Genomic DNA, 21,490 nt, shown 5'->3' with positions numbered 1-21,490 from the left:
GAAACTGTACCCATCTGACCACTGGTCTTACAAACCAAGCTTAATTTTGGCTCAAGGGAGCAGAATATCTTTTGCTCCTGTTTACCAGCATCACAACTGAACTGGCCCACTAAATCTGCATGCAGACTGATGTTAGATGTCTATGTCATGTAAGCTTTTTGTTCCAGGCCTCCTATACATTTGCTTCTGCACTTCCAGACTCTGGGAGTCTGGTTTGTGCCAGTTGGTGTTAGTGCCAGAGAATGGTTCAGGAAATGTTTCATTTACCAGTAGAGCATAGCTTTAGCTCACGGGGAGTATTTGAAACTCACCAGCCCAAGTCCAACTTGGAGCTGAGTCCAGTGATATAGAAATCTCAGGATGAGAGATAAAAAAAAATGGAAGGTGTAACTTCAAGAAAATGTGTTTGATACAGCCCAGCTTCAAGGCAATATCACAATTACATCTTGGTTCATTATCAAACCAGTAAGCAGACACATTCGTTGACCAAATGGTGCTACTTTGAACATTAAAGCTGGCATACTGCTGTCAACATCTGAGCTCTGCAGGAGCTTGCGGTTTTATCTTCCATCTCCAGGAGGCATCTCTTTGCTTGAGCCTTTTGCTCCTGCATACACCTCAAAGAATGCCTTTGAGGACACAATGCAGAGCCATAAATCAACACAGCTTTGTTCCCATTCAGTCAGAGTTTTCTCTAAAAATTACTCCAACCAAGATGTTTAACTGGTCTAAGCTGACATCAGGGTGGGAAGGCAAGAAAAAGAGAGGAAAGAGGAAGTGAAATGGGAATGTTATGCTCACAAACACCCAAGGAGGCAAAGGCAACAGAGATGGGCAATGCTCCTGTGCCTTCCCTACCCCATTATGACAATTAGGCCTGCATTAGTCTCAGAGAAGATTAAGTCGCAAAAATCCTTCTGCACAACAAAAGTAAACAATCTGAGCTATGGATGGGAAATAAAGCCGTGTCAGGAATGAGCAAATGTCTCTTCTTTGCTGCCTTTGAAATGGTCTTTTTCCTCACATTTATATTCACAAATGTTTATGAGTCACACTTTGGTTTAGGAATGTCTTGTTTTGAATGGAGATACCAATTCGTCTTTATGGGCCTTGCTCTTACAGCAAAACTAGAGATTACTGCACATGAAACATCCCCCTTGTTTTGGAAGCTGAGGGCTGGTAATAGACCTCATGACTCAACTTTTGTTTATGGCTGATTGCAGCTGAGCATGGTCAAGTGGCTACATGTGTGCATGAAATGAATGGGGCTGGAGAAGACAGCTTGATCCAGTCACTTTTCCTAAAAGAAGGCAGATCCTTGAGAGCAGTCAGACATTTATTGAGAGGACAGCACTGAAATTAATGCCAGCAATGTCGTTTCAATAATCCATTAAAAAGCCTCAAGTCAAGTTAGTGTGAGTTTATTGCCAAACTATAGATCCAAGGAAAGGGTCCTTTTTGCCTGCATTTTTAATTCCTTTACTCCCCAGTAGGGAAAAATTCTCACTGGTTCTGTCGCTAATAAGGCCAATGGTTTGACCTGTCTAGTCAGCTGAATTTTGATTTAGTTATAAAGAAAGGTCACAGGAAACAGAATAATGATTTTCAAGGGGCGTTTCAGCCAGGCATAAAATTCTCTATTACATTAAATAAATTTTAAATAAAAAAAAAAAATCAAAACCAAAACCATGTATATATGTATATTTATGTATGCATAAAGCCCAGAGATATTTTAGCACTACCTCCATAAGCAGCAGTCTTGAAAATTCTTCATATGCTGAGCTGCTGGCATTCTTGAAATCATCAGTGAAGTTGTAGTTGAGAATCCTCATAGTAACACCAAACACCTTGGCTTCTGTAGGACATAATATAAAAATACACAGTGATAAAGCAGAGGATGGAAGGATTCAGTCAAAACTGAGCTACCCAGACCAAAATCTCAGATGATGGAGGGAGAAGGTGCGGAGAAGGTTGAGAGAGTTTGGTATTAAACTGAGAAAATAAAGCAAATATTCTGCTACAAGCTTCCTATATAATGAGGAGATGCACTTACATTAGGTCTATAAATATATTTAGGTGCCTAGTTAGAACCAAATGAGAACTGGGTATACACATACCCTCATGGACCTGACCCTTCATAACTCTTGCGCTTGAGTTACATCCAGGGATGCATTGCCTCTGAGCTCATCATTGGTCCCCCAGTCACAGTGTTTATTTTTTTTCCTGATCTTGGTATTATGAATATAGTAAATATATTCTTCAACTGAAAATAACAACAAAAAATGTGCATGCCACTTCTCTGTCTGGCAGAGCCCTGACAGATAACGTACAGAGTTCATGAACCAAAACCAAGAGCCAAGGAACCTATAACCACTTTAACCTGTAAAAACAATCTCAGGCCGTTACTCTTTGGACTGATCTTTGGAAAACTTTCATTTTAAGAACTACTATTTTTCTCAAGGGCTCCAACTTCATACCCTGAACTCCAGCCCCTGTTCCCGTAACCACCAGACCTCCTACTTTCCCTGTACAAAGGGAGTAATTTCCTTCTGACCCAAACTGAAGTCAGCCCTCATCTGACCAAAGGGGAGGCTTTTATGGATAAATATAAACAGCAGCATTCTCACTGTGGCCAGTATTAAATAGCTCACTGCCTGCTTTTTGAAGAAAATGGGGAGAGGATTATTTCTTTATTTCCGTGCAGGCTTAGGAAACTAAGGATAAAGGAAAGGCAAAAGTATGTTTGATCAGCACACTAAGGTCCCAGGTTGCTAGAATCGTGACCTAATTGAACAAAATTATCCAAGTACTCTGCGAGCTTTCTTACACAGCCCTGGTTATCCCCTTCAATCCCCATCATTCACAAACACTCAGCTGAATCTGGCCTTCCTCTGGGCACTCTTGGTAGCTCAGCTGACCCCTTGAGAAACCAGATGACTGGATTTCTCACTGGCCACAGCCATCAACCAGGCAAAATGGGGCTGATAGGAGACGGGCAGCAGCAGAATGCAGTGCCAGGCACACACACACAAAAGTATTCTAGCTTAGTTTGATACCTGTAATAGTCTGAGTCAGCTCCAGCACTGCTCTATTAACTAAGGCCAGAGCTCTGCTGCTTGATAGTTGAGGTCACACAAATACTGGGGTAGATGACACAAAAAGTGCTGAAAGAGGTGGGAAGATAGGAAATGCAGTTCAAAGAGGACCAAATGGATCATTGCTGAGCTGCAAGTGAGTGAAGGGGTGAAGGGAGGAGAGAATGCATATGTATTATAAAGTTGTTATTTACCTGTTTTAACATTTTGACGAGAGGTGCTGGTTTTTCCACAGGTTTCATAGCTGATCTCTACTGAATACATCACACCTGCTTCCAGCTGAGACACATACACTTTCATTTCCTCTGTCTTCAGGTTTTGTACAATCTCTTTGCCCTTGAACACTTGGACTTGGAAAGTACGGTTCAGAGTAGAAGTGACATGCCAGGACACTTCAAAACCGCTGCTGTTGACACTGAAGACTCGGTGGTTTCTAACTGTAGAGGGATCTGTTCCAATCCCAGGAAGAGTCATCACAGGAAAAGCAACATTTAATCTTTAAAGTATTGTGGTATCGTAAATCCACTGTAGACAAGCTCTTCGGCAATCAATAGGGGAAACTCCTCTTTATATTACATCAAGACAGAACCTTCCCTCACACTACAGGGTCCCCTCATCTATGAGCCATCCCACTAGAGCGATTAATTTGGTGCTTACCTTTTTTATTTCCTTTTACTATAAGTATTTGTGCTGGACCTCAAGTAACACTGACAATCAGACAGTGAGTTACAGGTTCAAGCAACAGGGATAAGTTTGGAATAGTGAATCTGCGTGCTCTACAAAAATTGACACCTACTATGCTTCTTGTCACTTTAATCATCAAAATGCATGTCTTCAGGCAAAGGTGCCTTGATTTATGCCTGGAGAAAGTCCACAGACCCCATCTTATAGAGGCTGGGGGCAGAGCAGCAGGCAGCATTTTACCTATTTATGCTACTCTAGTCCAGTGCAATCACTGCTGTGTCAATGGGAAAAGACAGGACCCTTCAGAGATGATTTCCTCCTCGAAGGAGGAGGAGATGGTGTCTAAATTGAGTAGGATTAATTGCCCTCCAGCAGAGCCAGTCTGTATCCACTAACTATAGACAGAGCCCAGACTAGACACTTGTCCTGTAGACAGCTGGGGTCAGGTGAGATTAACGTCATCCCCCATGCTAACCTAGAGACCACAGCATGCTGCTACCACAGCTTCAATTCTTTCATGCTAATGATTAGTCTGAGAAAAAAAGTTTGTTTTCTGAAATTGTTTCAATAGAACACAATTGTTTCCATGACTCTGAGGCAGGTGGCTGTCAACCAACCCAAAGCCATACTGCCCCAGCACTAGGGGGACTTCAGTTTAATTCCTCTAGCTTCAGCTTGAATCAAAAGTTGTGGTTGAAATCAAGAATATGCAGACTTTCTCTCTGAATTAGGCAAATAACTACGTTGAGCTATTTCCTCCAACAAGAAGAACAGGGTGTTGTAAACAAAGTTTGTGATAACTCTTGCCTGAAAGGGCTGAAGTCACCCACATAAAGACAAATCTACTGGGGTTTGTTCCCATCACAGTCCCTTAGACAGCTGTAGTGTATAGCAGGGAGAGTATTCACAAAGGCTAATTCCACAGCTGTAGCCAACCTCCCTGACTCATGTCCCCCACCAACATCTTCATGGACTCAAAAGCGAGAAGTGCCCTCATCTTGGTGGCTGTGGTCAGAGGGAGCTCCTGCAATTGGTAGCAGATCCTCCCATACCTTGTTCCAGGACAAGCCTGGGACATACAGTGACCTGTGTTCCAGGTGAGTGAGTGGTGCTGGCCTCACACAGCCCTCACTGGCAGGCTGCTTGTGCTGTAGGATTATCTATCACAAGTGCTGTGGTGGGACATGCATTTGAATGGCTCAGCAGGCCACTTCCAGAAGGCCAATTCCCTTCAGTAGCCATGGGAATAACAGTAGAGCTTCTCCAGTGGTCAATTCACAACATCACAGCCCTTGAGCTGAATGTCCCACTGGGGAAGCCTCTCTCCATTTCCATCAGTGGAGATCCACTCCAAAATTATTACCAGCTTCTGTGAACACCCCTCTGTAACTCAACCAGCCCCAGGAATAAAGGATCAAACAGTAGCTGAATCAAAAGCAAGACAATATTCATGCAAATTCAAGGTTACTTACAGCACCCAGCATCTGTAGGTTGGTTAGTTATGGACAACAGACTTGAATTGCTTACAGGCAGGGAGCTATTGCTGGTGTTAACAGGAGTCAGTGCTGAACTTGGAGTAGATGCTGCTATGCCTAGAAGGAAAATAGTATCATCAAAGAATTAAAGTATTCCTAACAAAGCAAATCCAAAGGAATACTATTCATGTTTTCTGCAGCTGAAAAGCAGCAATAGATAAAATAGAAATAGAAATTAAAATAAACATATTATCATATCACGAAAGTATAAAGTAATACATTATCTTCTTTTTTGAGATTAAAGGATTGTAAAATTATTTTCTAACTAAGGCAATGGATCTGCAAGCACTTATTTATCTCATTAACTTAAAGCCTATTAGCAGGCCCATTGATGTCTGTGGGACCTAAGTATATGCCTCTATATTTTGCACTCCATATTTTGGTACTGCAAAGTATTATTTCACCCATTGCCAAAGTCTGTCTGCTCCAACAGAGGACTCAGTGACCATACAGCAGCTCAAGGTGCGATTATACAACCTTTGTGCCCTGGCTGCAGTCATACAGCCAAAATGAGAAGGAGACCTTGTGGACAAATGGTGCCATTAATCGGATTTTCCCAGGAAGCTGGGGAGGTGCACTGACAACAGGGTCTGAAGCTAAAGGTTTTGGCAGGTGAGTGAGGACAGCTGAGGGTAGGATAAGAGAAACAACAAAGAACCCTGAAATAAATACACTGCAATTCAATCAGAAAGAGCTAACAGCTGGCAGGTGTGGCATCTTCTCCCAACAAAAGGAGAAAGGGCACTGGGTGCTCCAGAAATCTTTGCCTTGCAGGTGATGCCTGGCATAGGCCCCAAAAAGCCCTGCAGAAACAGTCTCAGTATTTCCCAAGGTGAGATCTACATTTCCTACCTTCCTTTCTTCTGCTCAGCTGGTGAGGAATGACATCTGCATGCCCATGCTGAGGGTCACAGCTGTAATAACCCTCCAGATTTACACAGGTGTTCTTCTCAGGACAAGCATTGAATCCCACATAGGAACATTCGTTGACATCTATGAAGAGGAATACACCTTGCACAGATGTTGATAGCAGCATCAAGACTGATCTGCAGTATGTGTACACTAGGCTCTGGATATGATAAATTCAGTGTAAATCTGCAGTAACTCTGCAAAAGCAATTCTGGACGTATATGGGAGCAACGAAATTAGAATTCTGCCCTTCCCTGAAAGAGTGATTTCTCTGAAAGTTGGGCTGAGTTTTCCAAAATAAACACAGAACAAGAAGTGATGACAGTGGTGCTTATTGATGTATTTCAGGAGTGAAAATGTCCAGATAACTACATAATAATGAGGAGATTAAAATAATTTAAACTGAATGTATTTAAATTATTTACCTAACATTTAAGAAGTAGGTAATAATATGCTATAGTAATTAACACACTATGAGTACAACTTGTTCCATGCAAGCTACTGGAAGTAACACATCTCTAAAAACAGAGTATATATGCTTCCCAGGAAAACACTTTTTTTAAGAGCTTGTTTAATATAACTAATGATTGTGCTACAAATATGGGCCTCCTTGCTTTTCCATCTGAAGACGCTATTAGGAGAAAATAAATTTAATTGAGGAATCAGGAATATTTCCCTCCAAATATTCTCTCCAAAGTAATTATTAACTACAAGCTTCTCCTTCCTACAATGGAAAGGTTAGGGACATATTTACAAAGTTTACAAGGTCTGCTGTGCTATTTTTGAAAGTAAATGGACGGTCATATAGATGAAACCCCCAGTGAAGAGGGATGAAACCCCTGCAGAATTTCCCCCCATCACAGGATTATAACAAATAACCTTGCACTTCAGTATAAATCACTTCATATATGCGCTTCACGATGTCCTTCAAGGAAGAAGAAACTTGCATGAGCGGAGCTGGCTGATGCAGTCCAATGAGAACCTGGGAGGCCACTGTCCCAGCATATACTTCTGCATGGTTACTCTGGATATGGTGTACGGAGGCATTCAAGGGATCTAATGCACCAGTAATCTGGAAAACAAGGGCACAAACACTTCAGTACCTCACACCTCTGCTAGGGCTCTATTTTTATTTGGTTGCCTCAAACTGTTCCTATCTCTCATGCCGGGGATAGGAAAAGACATGCTGTGCTGCTGTCGCATGGCTCTGCAAGCACTGCTCTCATGGCTGCTGCTAATCCGTGCACATGAGCCTGGCTCTACAGCAAAAGCAGCACACTGTCATCTCCCTCAGCCTTGCTTCTGTGGCAAGAATGACAACAAAGTGCCCCTGACCCAGACGCAGTCCCCCTGGACTTCCTCAGCAAAACTTCTGGCACTGCTGAGTCCACCTGCCCTGTAGGTCCCAGTGCCGTAGGTCAGGTTTGTCTCTTGAAAGGGTTAAATCACAACTCCTTTGATCTAATCATGCTTTGCAGGTTTGCAGACATCCGGAGCTGGGTGGTTGTAGACCAAAAACTCAGCTGAGGCAGAGCTGGAGCAAGCATCACTCAGGCAGGAAAAAACCCTATATTCTATGATGTCTTTAAATTGCCCTCAGAAGAGACCTGAAAAATTTCCTAAATAAGCTGATAAATCAATGTCATTTGAGCTGCTTGAGGATTCAGCTGACATTCAGTAATTAGGAACAAATTAGGGCAAAATACCCCTGATCTTGCAGAACAAAGCAGGAGCAACTAGCTAGCAAGGTTACGACTACAAAGCAAGTGGTGGTTACTGAGTGACAGAAACGTGGACAAAACAAGCAACACAGGGGGGCGTTTACGTTTGTACATACCATGGAGTGCAAAAGGCGTGAATGATTCAGAAGATGGGAATCCACTCGGATTAATTCATCAAAATCCATTTTCACAAGCACTGTCACGTTGTACCAGAATGTACTTCCTGAAGCATACAAATGAAAACAGCCAAGTCATCTATGGTCTGATGTTATAGAAAGAGACAGAGCTATAGGAAGGGTCTAGGAAACCAAAGCAAGCTTTAATTTGGCAAATATGAAGGCCCACGCACAGCCATCATCTACAGCCTTGTTTGCCATATGCTGCAGGCAGCAGTGCCAATGAAGGAGAAGAAGGCAGAGAAGGTCCACTGGACCCTCAGCATCCACACAGCATTCAGCACTCCTAGGTGCAAGTACTGAAGCTGAATGTCCTGGAATTGATCCAAAGCAGATTCCCATATTTGTTTTATGAAAAGCTATGGTAACAGTTTTTCTGCCCACTCCCACCCTCAGAAGGAAAAATTATGCATATTTCTCTTAGGAGCAGTCTTGAATTTATCAGTAACATACCCTCTGGCACTGGATCCACACAGCCTGCTCCTATGGAAGAGTTGCAGCATTTTTTAAGCCCTGGACATTCAGTATCAAAAGTGCAAGGATAATCCAATGTTTCCATATTCTCCTTTGGACAAGCACCAGGTCTTGAGGCAAATACACTGGATCTATTGAGTGCTAAGTAACAAAAACATTTATGAGAACAAAAATACAGAAAAATGTTTCCATAAAACTGTGCAATTGAATTTATATCAAACACCTCCTCCTCATTTTAGAAGTGCGTCTGTTCTGAGGTTTTCATGGGGAGAGAATAGCAGCCTAAATTACCATTACTTCATTTCAAGAGTGTGAATGTTCTCAGTTTTTTCTCTTGCTCATGAAACTTCTGTTACTAAATTTTAAATTTATAATTTTCCATTGATAATTATGGATAAATGGGGGGGAGAGAGCAAGAGAGTGTTTCTAAATGTGGTCGCACTAGAAGCACTGCAAAACAGAAAAGGCGTCTGATGTCAGCTATGACTAATCCAAATAATATATAATGAGCAAAGGAAACAGGTAACATCTGAGCTAGAAATCAGTAGTTTTCAGTTAGTATTTTGTTGCAACAAAGTTAACCATTAGTTGTAGTAATTGAAAATGAGAGTGGAGACACAGCGCTGTTCTCAGGTACACTTAACAGGGTTACACAGAGGGACAGAGCAGAACTGAGCCTGTGGTCCACAGCCTGACAGCACTTGCTCTGTATCAGCCAACTACCTTGGGAGGTCAATAGCCCACGCTGGACAGCCCTGTGGAGAGGGCAGCTAAGGGAGAAAGTTGCTGATTCCCAAGCCGAGGGCAGACAGTGATTCCTGTTTCCACAGGAAAAGAGAAAATATTTCTAAGTTCTACAAACATTGCTTTCACTCATGCTTTTAAACATAGCTCCAAGGCATGCTCAGCTCTGGTCTTTCCAATCCACCTTAAAGATTTCTCTTTTCCGTTCATTTTGAACCCACAGTTTTTTGGTCTTCCCCATGACCAACTCTGCTTCCAAAAATCATTTTGAGTCAGAGGCCTAGGTTTGCAGTGGGAGGATGGGGTGAAATTCAAACCCATGCAATCTTACTTAAGTTACTTCTGGGTCCAGCAAGTCCCAACAGCCCTATTCTCCTTCCCAGCATGGACCAGAAACCTTTGCTCTGGGGCTGGCGCTATGGGCTGTTCCCCCAAACAGGCTCTGCTGCTAGAAAGCCTTTTTCTGATTTCTAGTCTAAAGCCACAATAAGGTGTGATGCAGCCTCAGTTGATCTTAGATGAGTCTCCCACACATTCCCAGCCTCACGCAATTGCTGCATCCCAGCTGCTGCGCCAGGAGGCTAAGCAGCCTCTCGCACTGGGAGCTTGCACAGACACGAGCAACAAGAGATTTCTGTGTATTAGTACATCATCAGAGCTCCTTAATATCCAAACCAGGTAGATCTTGGTAAGCTGGACAGAAACATGTAAATTCCTCTGGCTCTGAGATTCAGGTGCAGCTCAAGCAGTTTTGACGTTCAAAGCAGCTTTTTTCCACCTAGGTCTTTTTTTTTGGCATGTTTAACTGCAATGTAAAAGGTTTAATGAGTCACATGCAATCTCAGAAAACACTATTGAATCCTGGCCGAGTGCCACACCAGCCATTTATCTAAATTCAAAAGGTCATCATTTTCGCATCAGCGGAAACAGATGGATTCACATCACATTTCTGCCTAATTGTGCCAGGTGCACTTTGAAATTCAATTTGTGCTCTCCACTTCAATCACATTTGGGACAATCACCTACACAGCAACACCGCCAGCACTGGAGAGCAAGCCAGCCAGCTCCTGTCAGTTGGATAAAGGACAGGCTTTTCTCCTCTTTTATTTGCATAAATGTACAGAAGCAGAAATGTAGCACCCAGTGCTTAGCAATGAAAGGTCAGTTACCACCGTGCATGAAAGCCGCGGGGTCTGCTGTGAGCACAAGATGGGAGGATCTCCCAGGAAATAGATGCTGAGGACACCATTATCTTAGCCATTACCCTCTTCTTTCTCCTTCCACCTAGGAGGGACGGGTTTCATCTAGAGGGTGCGGCACAGGCAAGCACCAACACCCTGCACTCATCTCAGGCGTCAGAAGGTGGAGACAAATCTGTGAGGTTATAGAAAGGGCTCCTGGCAAAGCCTGTTAAAAAGGCAGGCTGGCAGTTTTCATCATATGACCCTGTTTTCAGGGTCTCTGACCACTGCTAAACTGTACCTGCTCAGATGGATGTTTTCCACCCTGACTGCCTGTCCAGGGTTAATTGGGCTGGAGGGCAGTGTCAGGATGTGCTAGTTCAGCATCCGACAAATATTTAACACTGTCCCCTATGAAAAGCCCTATCATTCACTAGAACATAATCAGGAGGCAATGGCTGAAATTCAGCAAGGACGCGGCCTTAGAGGAGCAAACCAATCTGCACATGCTCAGAAGAAATCTAATGAAGTTTAGCCACTGCCACATTCAGAGGGTTCATCCTGCCAGCAACACCATGCCATGTGCTCTGCCCAGCTGAAGCTCACATCCGCAATCAGTAGAGAGCAGGCAGGGACCCATGGTGATCAGATGCGACTCAAGGGATTAATGCAGCCATGAAAGGCACAAGGTGGGTAACTGAATGAAGCAGGTAACTTGCAAGGAAAGACTACTAAAAAGGCTGCGGCTTTTTGCTGTGTAGACAGGAAGGATGAAGGGGATATGATCAAGGTTTACAGAATACCAAAGGCAGAGAAGAAGGTGAAAGCAGAGCCAGTATTCACCATAGCCCACAGTAATAAAATGGGTGAAAGCACACACTTCTTTACCCAAATGGGAGTAAACTTCTGAAATTTGTTGGCACAGGGCATGTGGAGGCAGACAGCTTCAGTGGTCCCAAAAAAGGACACGACAATTCCTGGGCAGGAGGCCCATAAGCAAGCAGACCCCATAGGCAGGGACACCTGTAATCCCATTTCTGCAGCTGCTGAGGGACACAAGGTACCCAAAGTGCAGGGCAGGCAGGGACACCTGCTTCTGGGTGAATTCTGGCACCTTCCTACCCCAGGTTGATGCTGCAGTGCTGGTCTCATGCCCCTGGTGACACCACTGCCCAAGCAGGAGGGACAGCTGTGCCACAGTTCCACATTGCTCTGGTGAGACTTAGCATGAGAACATCTGCATGCAGGCTCTGAAAGGTCCCAGCCCCTCTGAGGCACCTGTGTACCAAAAAATGAATGGGTTGAAGTTACTCACACAAAGCAGCATACTCTACTTCAAGCATGGCCTTAACACTGCAAATCAAGTACTCTCAAGTTAACGAACTCCAGGATTGCAGTTGTCTGGGCCTTCTGATTTCATGGTATTTTTATGTATATGTGTTTAAAAGACAGCCTTCATTACATGCTGATGCGCTCTTTTACTCCATAGCTGGAGATCAAGCAGGGTTTTATGGCAGATAAAGAAGCTCTCTGGTTTCATCTTATGCATTAAGGTGGAAGGTGGCAGCAAACCAGTCACCAGAAGTAACTGTACCATCAATTCAAGTAGCTGGAAACTAGCCTGGAGAACTGGGCACTGTCTCTACCTAATAAGAAGTCCTGCAAAATGCTGGGAAAATTTTGTACAACAAACTCATAACAACCTTTTAGAGCCACGGGCTTCACAGGTCCAGGAACCTGACCTGCAGCCCTGGGACCTGCCTAGCAGTTAGACTGCTCATAGTCACCATGGAAGGACATGAGGCTCTGCGCTACAAGCACACAAGTTGTTGAAGGCAGCACGAAGCACTCTGAATATCAAAATCAAAATAAATGGAAGAAAAAAATTAAAACCCTACCGTAAGTGTCTGGAAGTGGGCACACAAAATTCTTCAATCTCAGTTTCTCTGCGGGTAGTTGCCCAGCTGTGAAAGACAGAGAACCTCCCTCCCTTCCCACAGGCTTTGTGAAGACAAATTGCTGTATGTGAATCACCCCAGGGTTCACCTTAAGATGTGATAAATGTTTTTCTGTTCAGACAGAAGCTCAGCAGAGCCCTGCCCCATGCACTGAATGAGGAGGCCAGGACAACACACTGCTGGCAAGCTCCTTAGAGGCTCCATCATCCCTGATCACCTCAGGGAAATGTGGTATTCAGAGCAACGCAGTGCCAGATCAGGGAATTAAAAGAGTTAACGTGCCCTGCATGCATAGGCACAAGGAGAGTAAAGTAACAAAGGTTGTTAAAGTAATAAAGACAAGGTTGTCTTATTTAATTCTACCTTTAAAATTAATTCTAGCACTTCCTAACTTTCAGATATTTAATTTCTTTTCCATTTTTATTTTTAAAAAGTTAAAGTAATTTGTGTGTGCATAACACTACTCTAACGGATTGATAGGTAAATAGTAAGAACTACCAAAGTAACTGGACTAATGACCTAGACAATTTTTCCCAACAGTAAAGAAATAAGAAAAGAGGGATGTGTCATATCCCAAGCAAGAATAAATGTTTTCTTCTAGGAAGAAAAGGTGGGGAGTGGCCAGGAGCAGGTTGCTGTGAAAGGTCATGCAGACCTTTCCACTCCTAGCAGGACAGAGAGCATGCCAGTACGGATAACGTCAAGAGAACATAAGAGTAGTTCAACAGCGTGCTGCACAGTGGTTTCAGCAGTTCCAGTTTCTCTTCTCATCATTTATTTAAGACTGTGTCTAGACAGTGCATTACCATTCACAGAATTTATGACTAATGCCCTGAAAAGCAAAGATACCGGAATAATGTAAACACAGAAATCACAAAGAATCCATACAAATCCTTTTATGGTTTAAAATATTCCCAAATTAACTTTGACAGGAAAAGCAGTCAAGGTGACCACCGTATTTCAGACAAGCCTGCCCAGAGTGCTCAACAACAATATGGCAAGGGCAGAGCAGAAATGCTGCAGCTAAGCTTTACAAGAGATGTACAGATTTGTTAATGTTAGATGAAACAAGCTCATCAATCACTCTTAACCCTAAAATATCCATACAGATGCTTTTAAAAGGCATAGAATTATACTGGGAAAGAATACTTAAAGTGTTGTCAGGATGTCTTTTCTTCCTATCCAAGAAGTTGGTCTTGATTTTCAGAGGTTCTGAAACACCTTGAAAATAATGAACACTCACAGAGTTTCATGTGAAAATAGAGACAACCATAACTAGCTATTGACACTTCAGCATTTAGCCGACACATTTATTTGGCAGGATACAGTACACTAAAAATGATGTGTATCTAATTATGCTTTCATTTCTCATCTCTAGAAAATCATTTTAAGAAGAAGCAAAATACAATGACCACTTCTGTCTTCCCATCTTTCTGTTATAAGCATTTTCCTGTGAGACACAATATTCTACAGTAACTGTTGAGAAACGCCTGGCAAAAATTCTTTGGAGATTCATTTTCCAATGCTCTGAAACAACTTAAAAGTAGGATGAAAACATTGTTCTGGACAGATCCCATGACAAGACATATGGCTCATACCCTCTCATGTCACGTTATATGATCTGGTGCAGGAGTGGGTTAGGGGACATTCCCATAGATCTGAGTCACAAAAGTCTTATGACTCAAAGCAAGGGCCAGGGCTGCAATAGAACCTTTCCTTTTCAATCTCTTGTTACAGTGATGTGACTATGTGTCCCAGAGCCACAACTTGAAAAGGAGAAATGGAGAAAATGCAATGTCATACCAAAAATAGGAGACAAAATGATGTCCTGCAGAACTTTTTGGGATGCTGGAACAGTTCAGTCCTGGCCTAGCTAACCCAAGATGCCTGTTCAGCTTAAAAGCATGTGGCTTTATCTATTAAAAAAGAAAAAGTTCCTTTTTCCCAAGGAATTCCTTCCACTTACATCTCAAGTTCTGCTAAAACTGGTAATTTCTTATTGATAGCTAGTATCCCTGATGTGGGAAGGAGAAAAATCTTCCATCTTGAGTTGAGTCAAAGATGATTAAGTCTTCCTGAGTAGAACCTTGTTAAAACTCAGAAGTTAATTACAGCAGATCCACAAAAACTTTCATCAGTTTCCAGACCTCCAACATAGCCCTTTGTAACCAAGGAAGCCCTGAGAAAATGGCCCTTAATGTAGTTTTGATTGGAAAGCGGTTGGTAGTAACTAGCCATGAGGCCACAGGTTGTTTTAAATTAACATCAAATTGGGTTTGCATCCTGAGAACTGACCCTGCTCCAAAACAAAGGAGATGTTAGCCTAAGTGCATCCTGAATTACTTTTGAGAGGAAAGCTCCAACTGTAAATGCAAGTGTGCTCAGAGCAGATGCAGCACCAAGCAAGGCTACATGAGTTACTGCAATTTGCCACAGATATTGGCACAAACCAGGACAAGTAACGAGCCCCTGCAGGGGTAGCAAGTAGGTGTCTTCTTCATGCTTACCTGGAACTTTAGTGAATTTGTGGCTAGGGATGGCAAAGAGCAAGAATTAGGAGCATTAGTCTTTCATGTCTACTCCTTACCACAACGGACTAAATTTTCTGTGGAATTTTGCAGAAACAATCATTTCAGTGAACAGGAACCTACTGCCTTTACATGTCTCCGTTCAAGTGAATCCTCTTCCATAAGAAGCATTTATTTCAACTCTTAATCTGACTAAAGCTTACCTAAGGAGCAGTAGAGTCCAACTTGTTCATACCCTTCACAGCAATCTGTAAGAGTGACGGTTTCAGGGACTTCAACAGCATGATACTGCATTTTATAGTACATCCTGGGACACACCATCCATGGTATCCATCCTCCACAGGAAGTGCTTTTCTCATAGGACTTTTGGTAGGCAACCATTTTAACCACATTTCTGGTCAGGCTGTAGTTGCACAGATGGTACCCAAGCAAAGAGAGGCCTTTTTCTAGGGAGTAAATAAAAACCACAGGAAAGAAAGGGGTCAGCACTAACTTGTTACCCCAGCGTACAAGTTCCCTGCAGTGTCTAGTTAAAAATGCTGTTATGAGAAAGCAGTGACAGAACCTACATAGGTAAATGATTTCCAGTAAGGCTGATGTTAGGAAGAAGATCACTTCAGAAAATGGACAGAAGAAAGAATTAGCAGTGACTGCTTGTCATAGGCATCAATTCAGTCATAAAAAGATGCAGATTGGCATAAAATTCAAAGATCTCTCAGTGTTTTCAGGTGCAAGGCAGAAAAAGAGCAATTTAACTCAAGTACAAAGGAAATTAATGTATATAAATGAAAATTATGACTAGAGCAGAATAGGCACTTTTAGGGCAGAGTCATCCAAGTACTTTAGATGTCCACCCCAGGCTCATGCTGCCAAAATATTCATCTTTCTCAACCAACTATAAAAGGAACAAAGGGCAAGGAACTCATGGGCAGATGAGTCACAGTAGGTGTCTGGAATAAGACATCCTTCAGATACTGTCCTGCTAGGCTAAAACTGGGTACATACATCACTGCAAAGGACTTCCAGGTATCTGACACAAAAGGTATTCCCAAAGCCCCTGTGTTGCCTATCTGCATTTGTAGCAGACCATATCACACCAGGCCCTTTAAGAGCTGCAGTTGTTCATTGACTTCAGTATAAATGAAGTCATTGATAAGTTCATTAACCACATAATTTCATGCAGGTCTGGGAATGGGACTCAGTTTCTGAAGTTCTGAAACCAGTCGTGATAAGGAGTGAAATTGTTACACAGAATCATTGAATGGTTTGGGTTGGAAAGGACCTTAAGATCATCTAGTTCCAATCCCCCTGCCATGGGCAGTGATGCCTCACCCTAGACAATGTTGCCTAAGGCATGCTTTACTTAAAACTGAAATACTTGAACAGGAGCAGGAATAAAAAAGAACACAACACAAAGAAACCAAACTACAACAACAGAAACAAAATCAGATGGAATTTAAAAAGTAGAAGTAAGCAATCAACAATCACGTCACAAACATCAGGCTGTCTCTTAATGAGATGCTACAGAAGCCAGAGGGACTGAGTCACGCTGTGTCCCATTTGGGAAATAAATGGGATAGAACTAAAATGCCTCTATCATCCTTTAGACAAAGCAAAAGAAACTTTAATAAGGATAAATATGAATTGGCTGCAGAGATTCAAGTATGGCAGGACTGATACTTCTGAGGTGACCAGGGCCAGTCAACAGGCAGACTGAAGCTAACATAGTATATGCAATAGGCATACAGTTGAAGTATTTACATCTTATCTTATTTTTACAACTTATCTCCTGCATGAAAAGTTGAAACATATAAAAACAATTCAAGAAAAAAAAAAAGATAATTGTCAAGTTCTTAGGAATTAATATGCTTTCATCATGTTTAGCTGTCCAGCTAAACAAAAGATTTATGCACAATTTGAGCAGGACTGGTGGAAGTTTTGAACAAATGATCCATTTGTAGTGCAAGGACAGTCCAAAGGAAAGTATAGAACAGATATCATAGGCCAAAATACATCCCTCGAGCCAGCTGAACTGAGTCACACAAGTGGTCTTCTCCCCTGATCCTAGACACTGCTTCAATAAGAACAGCCTGAAAGACTTCCCGTGCTCCAGATGTTCAAAAGGCCATGAAGAAAACTGGATTTTCTTGGTGCAATTCCCAAATAGAACACGGGCACCTCCCTGTTGACAAGGGCACTTTGGAATTGCAGAAGGGAGGAGAGGGGCTGAGACTAACCACAGCCCACCCCCAGCATGAGTAACTCAAATCTGACCAGACCCAGAGAGAGCATCATGCTCCTGGGAGCCCAGCCCTGCTCTGCCTAACCCATCTGTGCCTTCCTCTGGCAGCAAAAGGCAGAGTTGGATGCTGGGGCTTCCTCCAGAGAGCACGTGTGAGAGCAAGAGACCTCCCAGCAGGCTCCAGGGAGCCCTGTGCTGCTGCTTGCATCAGCTCAGCAGGAAAATACTGAGAATAAGAGCATATTTGGAAATCCCACTCTCTGCTTCTTCCTCCTCCCCAGCCTCAAGCAGGGCATCTCTGTGTCTGGTCCCTGAAGAGACAGCAGCTGAAAGGTCTTCATTCCCCTAAAAAGCACCAGGGCTGTTCTTTGTCCTTAAGGAGAGAGTAAAGGAGATGGTCATGAAGGGCAGGAAGAAAGGCACCCAGCCTGTCTCAAGCTGAGGGACTCAAACTCATGCCTGACCCAGGAGAGGACCCCAATGGCCAGGTTGGAGGTCTGACCAGGACCATGAAAGCCTGTACTCAGCCACGGCACATAAGTGACTATGCAGGAAGAAACTGAAGTTGAGTGAGCCATTGAAAGTAATGCGTCCTCCCTCCCTGGTTAGCACATCCCTCTGGGAGAGGGGAAAAGAGAACAAAAGCGAGTTCTGCAGCAGGAAGCAGAAAAAAGAAGCTTTTTATCCAGTGCCACTTTGCATCTGGCAGTGGTGCCTCACAAGAAACAGGTAGCTGTCATTGCAGTTTGCAAAGCATTCCCTTGCCATGTGTTAATAGTGCTCCAGGAATACCTGTCCCAGCAAACAGGCATGTAGGCATGGGAAGAAAAGAAAAAGTATCTCGTTTCAGCTGGGTTTGGGGTTGGTTTTTTTTCCCATTAGTTTGGGACCCAAATTGCTAAATACCCAAAGCGGAATTGAAAGAATACCTAAATCATTTTGGATCTAGCCTTGATCTAGAAGGAGTGCACAGGCATCTGCTAGTGATCAGGGAAGGTGGGAGGCGCAGGTGAAATTTTGTCCTATGAAAATGAGAAAAATAGACTACTGTATTAAGAAATCATACTGTTGTAGTGTAAAATTCTGTTAGGGGAGGGTAGGGCAGGAAAAGAAGAAGAGTTCAGCATGGTTCTTCATTGCTATGATCCCTCCATTTCCCCAGAGCTCACATATTAGTATGGATAGAGCAAAGCAGGGACTGGAAGAGAACAACCGAGTAAGGAGAGCACTGAGGATTCGTGTTGTCCGTGCAGAGCTGAGGCTGCAGCAAGGACATAGTACTGGAAAGCTAAAACTTCCAGTGTCATCTGAGCTGGCTTAGGCTCTATAGCAATGTGCAACATAAATACAGGTATGAAACTGAGAATAAAATGGTGTAGAATTAGACACAGTTTATAATTAGAAGCTACAGCTGTCAGAGAAGATATGAAATCGTATTTCATACTTAAACACTGATACTAGGTATAGAATGAGGCTGCCAAAGCCAAAAGAGAACGTTTCAGATACGGCTATGGCGGTATAAAAAGAATTTAGACAGAAGGTGACAGGGAACGGTGCAGCACCACCAACCTTACCATCCTCCATCATTTCCATACACTTTAAAACAAGCTTTGACACTCACAGAGTTCAATTATTTGCTGACAGCAGTTTCCTGCTGAGCAATATGGCTCAGATCAATTTGGGCTCTTTAGCAAATTGGCTTTCTGTTCTCATTACCCCCATCTACAGGATTATGGCACTATCAAATGGAATTAAAATGCACTGAATGTTGTTTCCAGCAACACAAAGCTGAAGTCAATTGCTAAGCAGGAGAACGCAGTCAACTGACATTAGTAGGGCTACATTATGCCTATCATCTCTGGACTTGAGGCTTTTTAATTAGCAACCACGAGCTTTCCACTATCATGAAAAGTATAAATTTTATGTCAAGCAAGAGCACAAACAATTAAAGCAAATACTTTATTAATAGAGACAAATACTGAGAGGAAGGGCTGAAAGAAAAGTCTGCATGGGAGCAGGCTGCTTATAACTGAAGGTCAAACCCAGATCAGAACTGAGAGAGCAATCACAAAAGTCAGCAATAAAAAGTGCTTGATAGAATTTATGCCACACTTAGCTGCAGTTCTGGAAACCTCGGGACTCAACTGCCAGGAAAGCCACTGTGAGCTGGATCTGTAAAATCTCACAGGAGAACAGCAAGAGCCAAAGACAAGCCCCTTTCTTGTCTTGGCTTAACCTGAAAAGTAATCTTTTGGAGCAGGTTCATAATTCAGTTTTAAAAGGTGAAGGCTCAGAGACATGAAGAAAAATGGATTAAGGGCTCAGTTTTTATGGGTATTCAAAATTCTTTTCAATGTCAACATCACTGATTTTAAATGGCACTGGAATGGGGGTTCTGCTGACCCCCAATCTATAGAAACCGCTTTTTCAGCTGTGATTTTGACAGAATAACAGGAAAGTCTCTAAGGTTTGAGAAATATGGTTTGTATTTTAACTGAGACTTGCAAAATCCCTTAAGTAAAAAAATGCAACAAAAAGCAGCCAAAAATCACATCTAAATATTATTTATTTAGAACCAGAAATTAACCAGAAATTAAGAACAAATTAGGATGTAATTTAGCAGTTACAATCTAGCAACTGGGTTTGGGGTTTCCAAATTACAGCCCATACCATAGATGAAAGCTGTCTTCTACACCTTCATTTTATGCATCTCTAGGAATTTGCCAGGTACATTACTACATGATTTCCTCAAGAAGATAATTTTAAAGAGAATTTTCATCAAAATTTGCACATTACTGAACACAAAGATGCAATCCTACTCATTCATTTCTGGCACAAAGGAAATGACAAGGCTTTTGCCTGGGGACAAAGGTGGTATTTCGGCTTTGTCGGATTTTCTGTGTTTAATTGTCAGCAGAGGATTCTTAAATAGCCACTGAGATGTTGCCAGTTCTATGGAGACTGGACACCTTGGTTGGTTTATTTCAAATAAAGAGATATCTCACATCCAAACTAAGCCATTCTACATAACAGCCATGGTCCTCTGACCAGGTTTGTGTTACTCACCTGTAATCTCATTCCCCCTTCCCCGTTGTGTGGCTGCCCAGAGGATGAGAACAGAAGTAAGAATGATCCTGGCCATTGCAATGCCTGTTCTAGATAAGCCCTTCTTACCACTTTGTTTCCAGTGTGGTAGAGCTTGACCGTCCGTTCATGGAGGCTTTCGGATTCGGAGAAAGGGTGCTTTGGTTTGTTACCTATTGCAGGTGAGTGATGACTACTGGCAACAGAAACAAAGAGGTTCCGGTGGGAATTTTGCTGGTTCTCTCTCCCTCGCGCTGTCCCCAGGGAACCTGTCTCTTCTGCCTGCTCAGCTTGGATCCCCGCCTCCTGCCTGGCTTTGAGAAGAAGGCATTTCCAAATTTCTGGCTTAGTCCATGTTTACCCTGCTGAGCACCTATTCCCTCTTGCACCTTGAACACCCGAAAGCCAGGAGGCAGATTTACATACCTCAGATGTCAGGAGTGTATATCTTCAATTTCATTTCTGTCCACACACCAGGAGATGCTATTTTGTAGGTCTTGAATTCTGTACCTTGAAAACAAACTAAACGTAAATGCCTGTTGATGTTTTATCCTGAATTTAAGCTGTTTCACTAGCTGCTCTCATTGTGCTCCTCGTATCATTGCAATTTCAGCATCACATAAACCAGAGGAATGATAGGCAAACAAGAACCTTATTAGGCAGGGCACGAATCAGGAGGTTTGAGAAACCAAAATCCCTCTCTTTTCATTGCGTAAATAACGAAGGCATGTTCCCAAGACAGATGTGACTGCAGCTTTACAATGCAAGACAGTAACTTCAGTGCAATATCACTTCACTCATGCAAAGAAAAGGAGCAAACACAATATGGTATTTTATGAGGAGCTGACAATGAAGTATGGAAAATGACAGGTACACTTCTCGACGCTGAGGCAACCAGCACTTAAATACGTATTACAGTACTGCAGACAATTTTGTGTGGATGAAGGAGACGGATGTAAGAGAGCTGGAACCACAAACTCTCTCACTCATGTACATTCAGAATATCAGTAATATCACTTCTGTAGAACACTGCTGGGCAATCACCGTGTTGGCGCTTACAAGGTAGGGGAGCTGTGGCCCTGGAGAACATGCAGGACTGACAAGGGAGTCACAGAATGGTTCAGATCCTCTGGCAAAGGGCAGAGCCAATGCTGCATGC

General features: G+C 42.8%; 1 protein-coding gene across 1 annotated transcript in view; it reads right to left on the bottom strand.

The window, feature by feature from the left end:
* Positions 1 to 21,271, bottom strand: part of UMODL1 (uromodulin like 1) — a 50,346-nt gene extending 29,075 nt beyond the window's left edge. Inside the window, exons 1-9 of the mRNA XM_057404988.1 lie at positions 20,758 to 21,271; positions 15,209 to 15,451; positions 8,574 to 8,735; positions 8,061 to 8,167; positions 7,103 to 7,295; positions 6,167 to 6,307; positions 5,252 to 5,371; positions 3,290 to 3,544; positions 1,743 to 1,855 (exon numbers count right to left, since the gene is read on the bottom strand). Coding sequence (XP_057260971.1) covers positions 1,743 to 1,855; positions 3,290 to 3,544; positions 5,252 to 5,371; positions 6,167 to 6,307; positions 7,103 to 7,295; positions 8,061 to 8,167; positions 8,574 to 8,735; positions 15,209 to 15,386 — 1,269 coding nt within the window. The 5' untranslated portion in view covers positions 15,387 to 15,451; positions 20,758 to 21,271. The remainder of the gene's footprint in view (positions 1 to 1,742; positions 1,856 to 3,289; positions 3,545 to 5,251; positions 5,372 to 6,166; positions 6,308 to 7,102; positions 7,296 to 8,060; positions 8,168 to 8,573; positions 8,736 to 15,208; positions 15,452 to 20,757) is intronic.
* Between the last annotated feature and the right edge of the window lie 219 nt (positions 21,272 to 21,490).

This window comes from Pezoporus wallicus, unplaced genomic scaffold (assembly GCF_028554395.1).
Source record: "Pezoporus wallicus isolate ANWC-B61680 ecotype Strahan unplaced genomic scaffold, APGP_CSIRO_Pwel_v1 contig_1739, whole genome shotgun sequence".
Lineage (NCBI taxonomy): Eukaryota > Metazoa > Chordata > Aves > Psittaciformes > Psittacidae > Pezoporus > Pezoporus wallicus.
The sequence above is the reverse complement of the archived record's forward strand: the minus strand, read 5'-3'. Positions and strand labels throughout refer to the sequence as shown.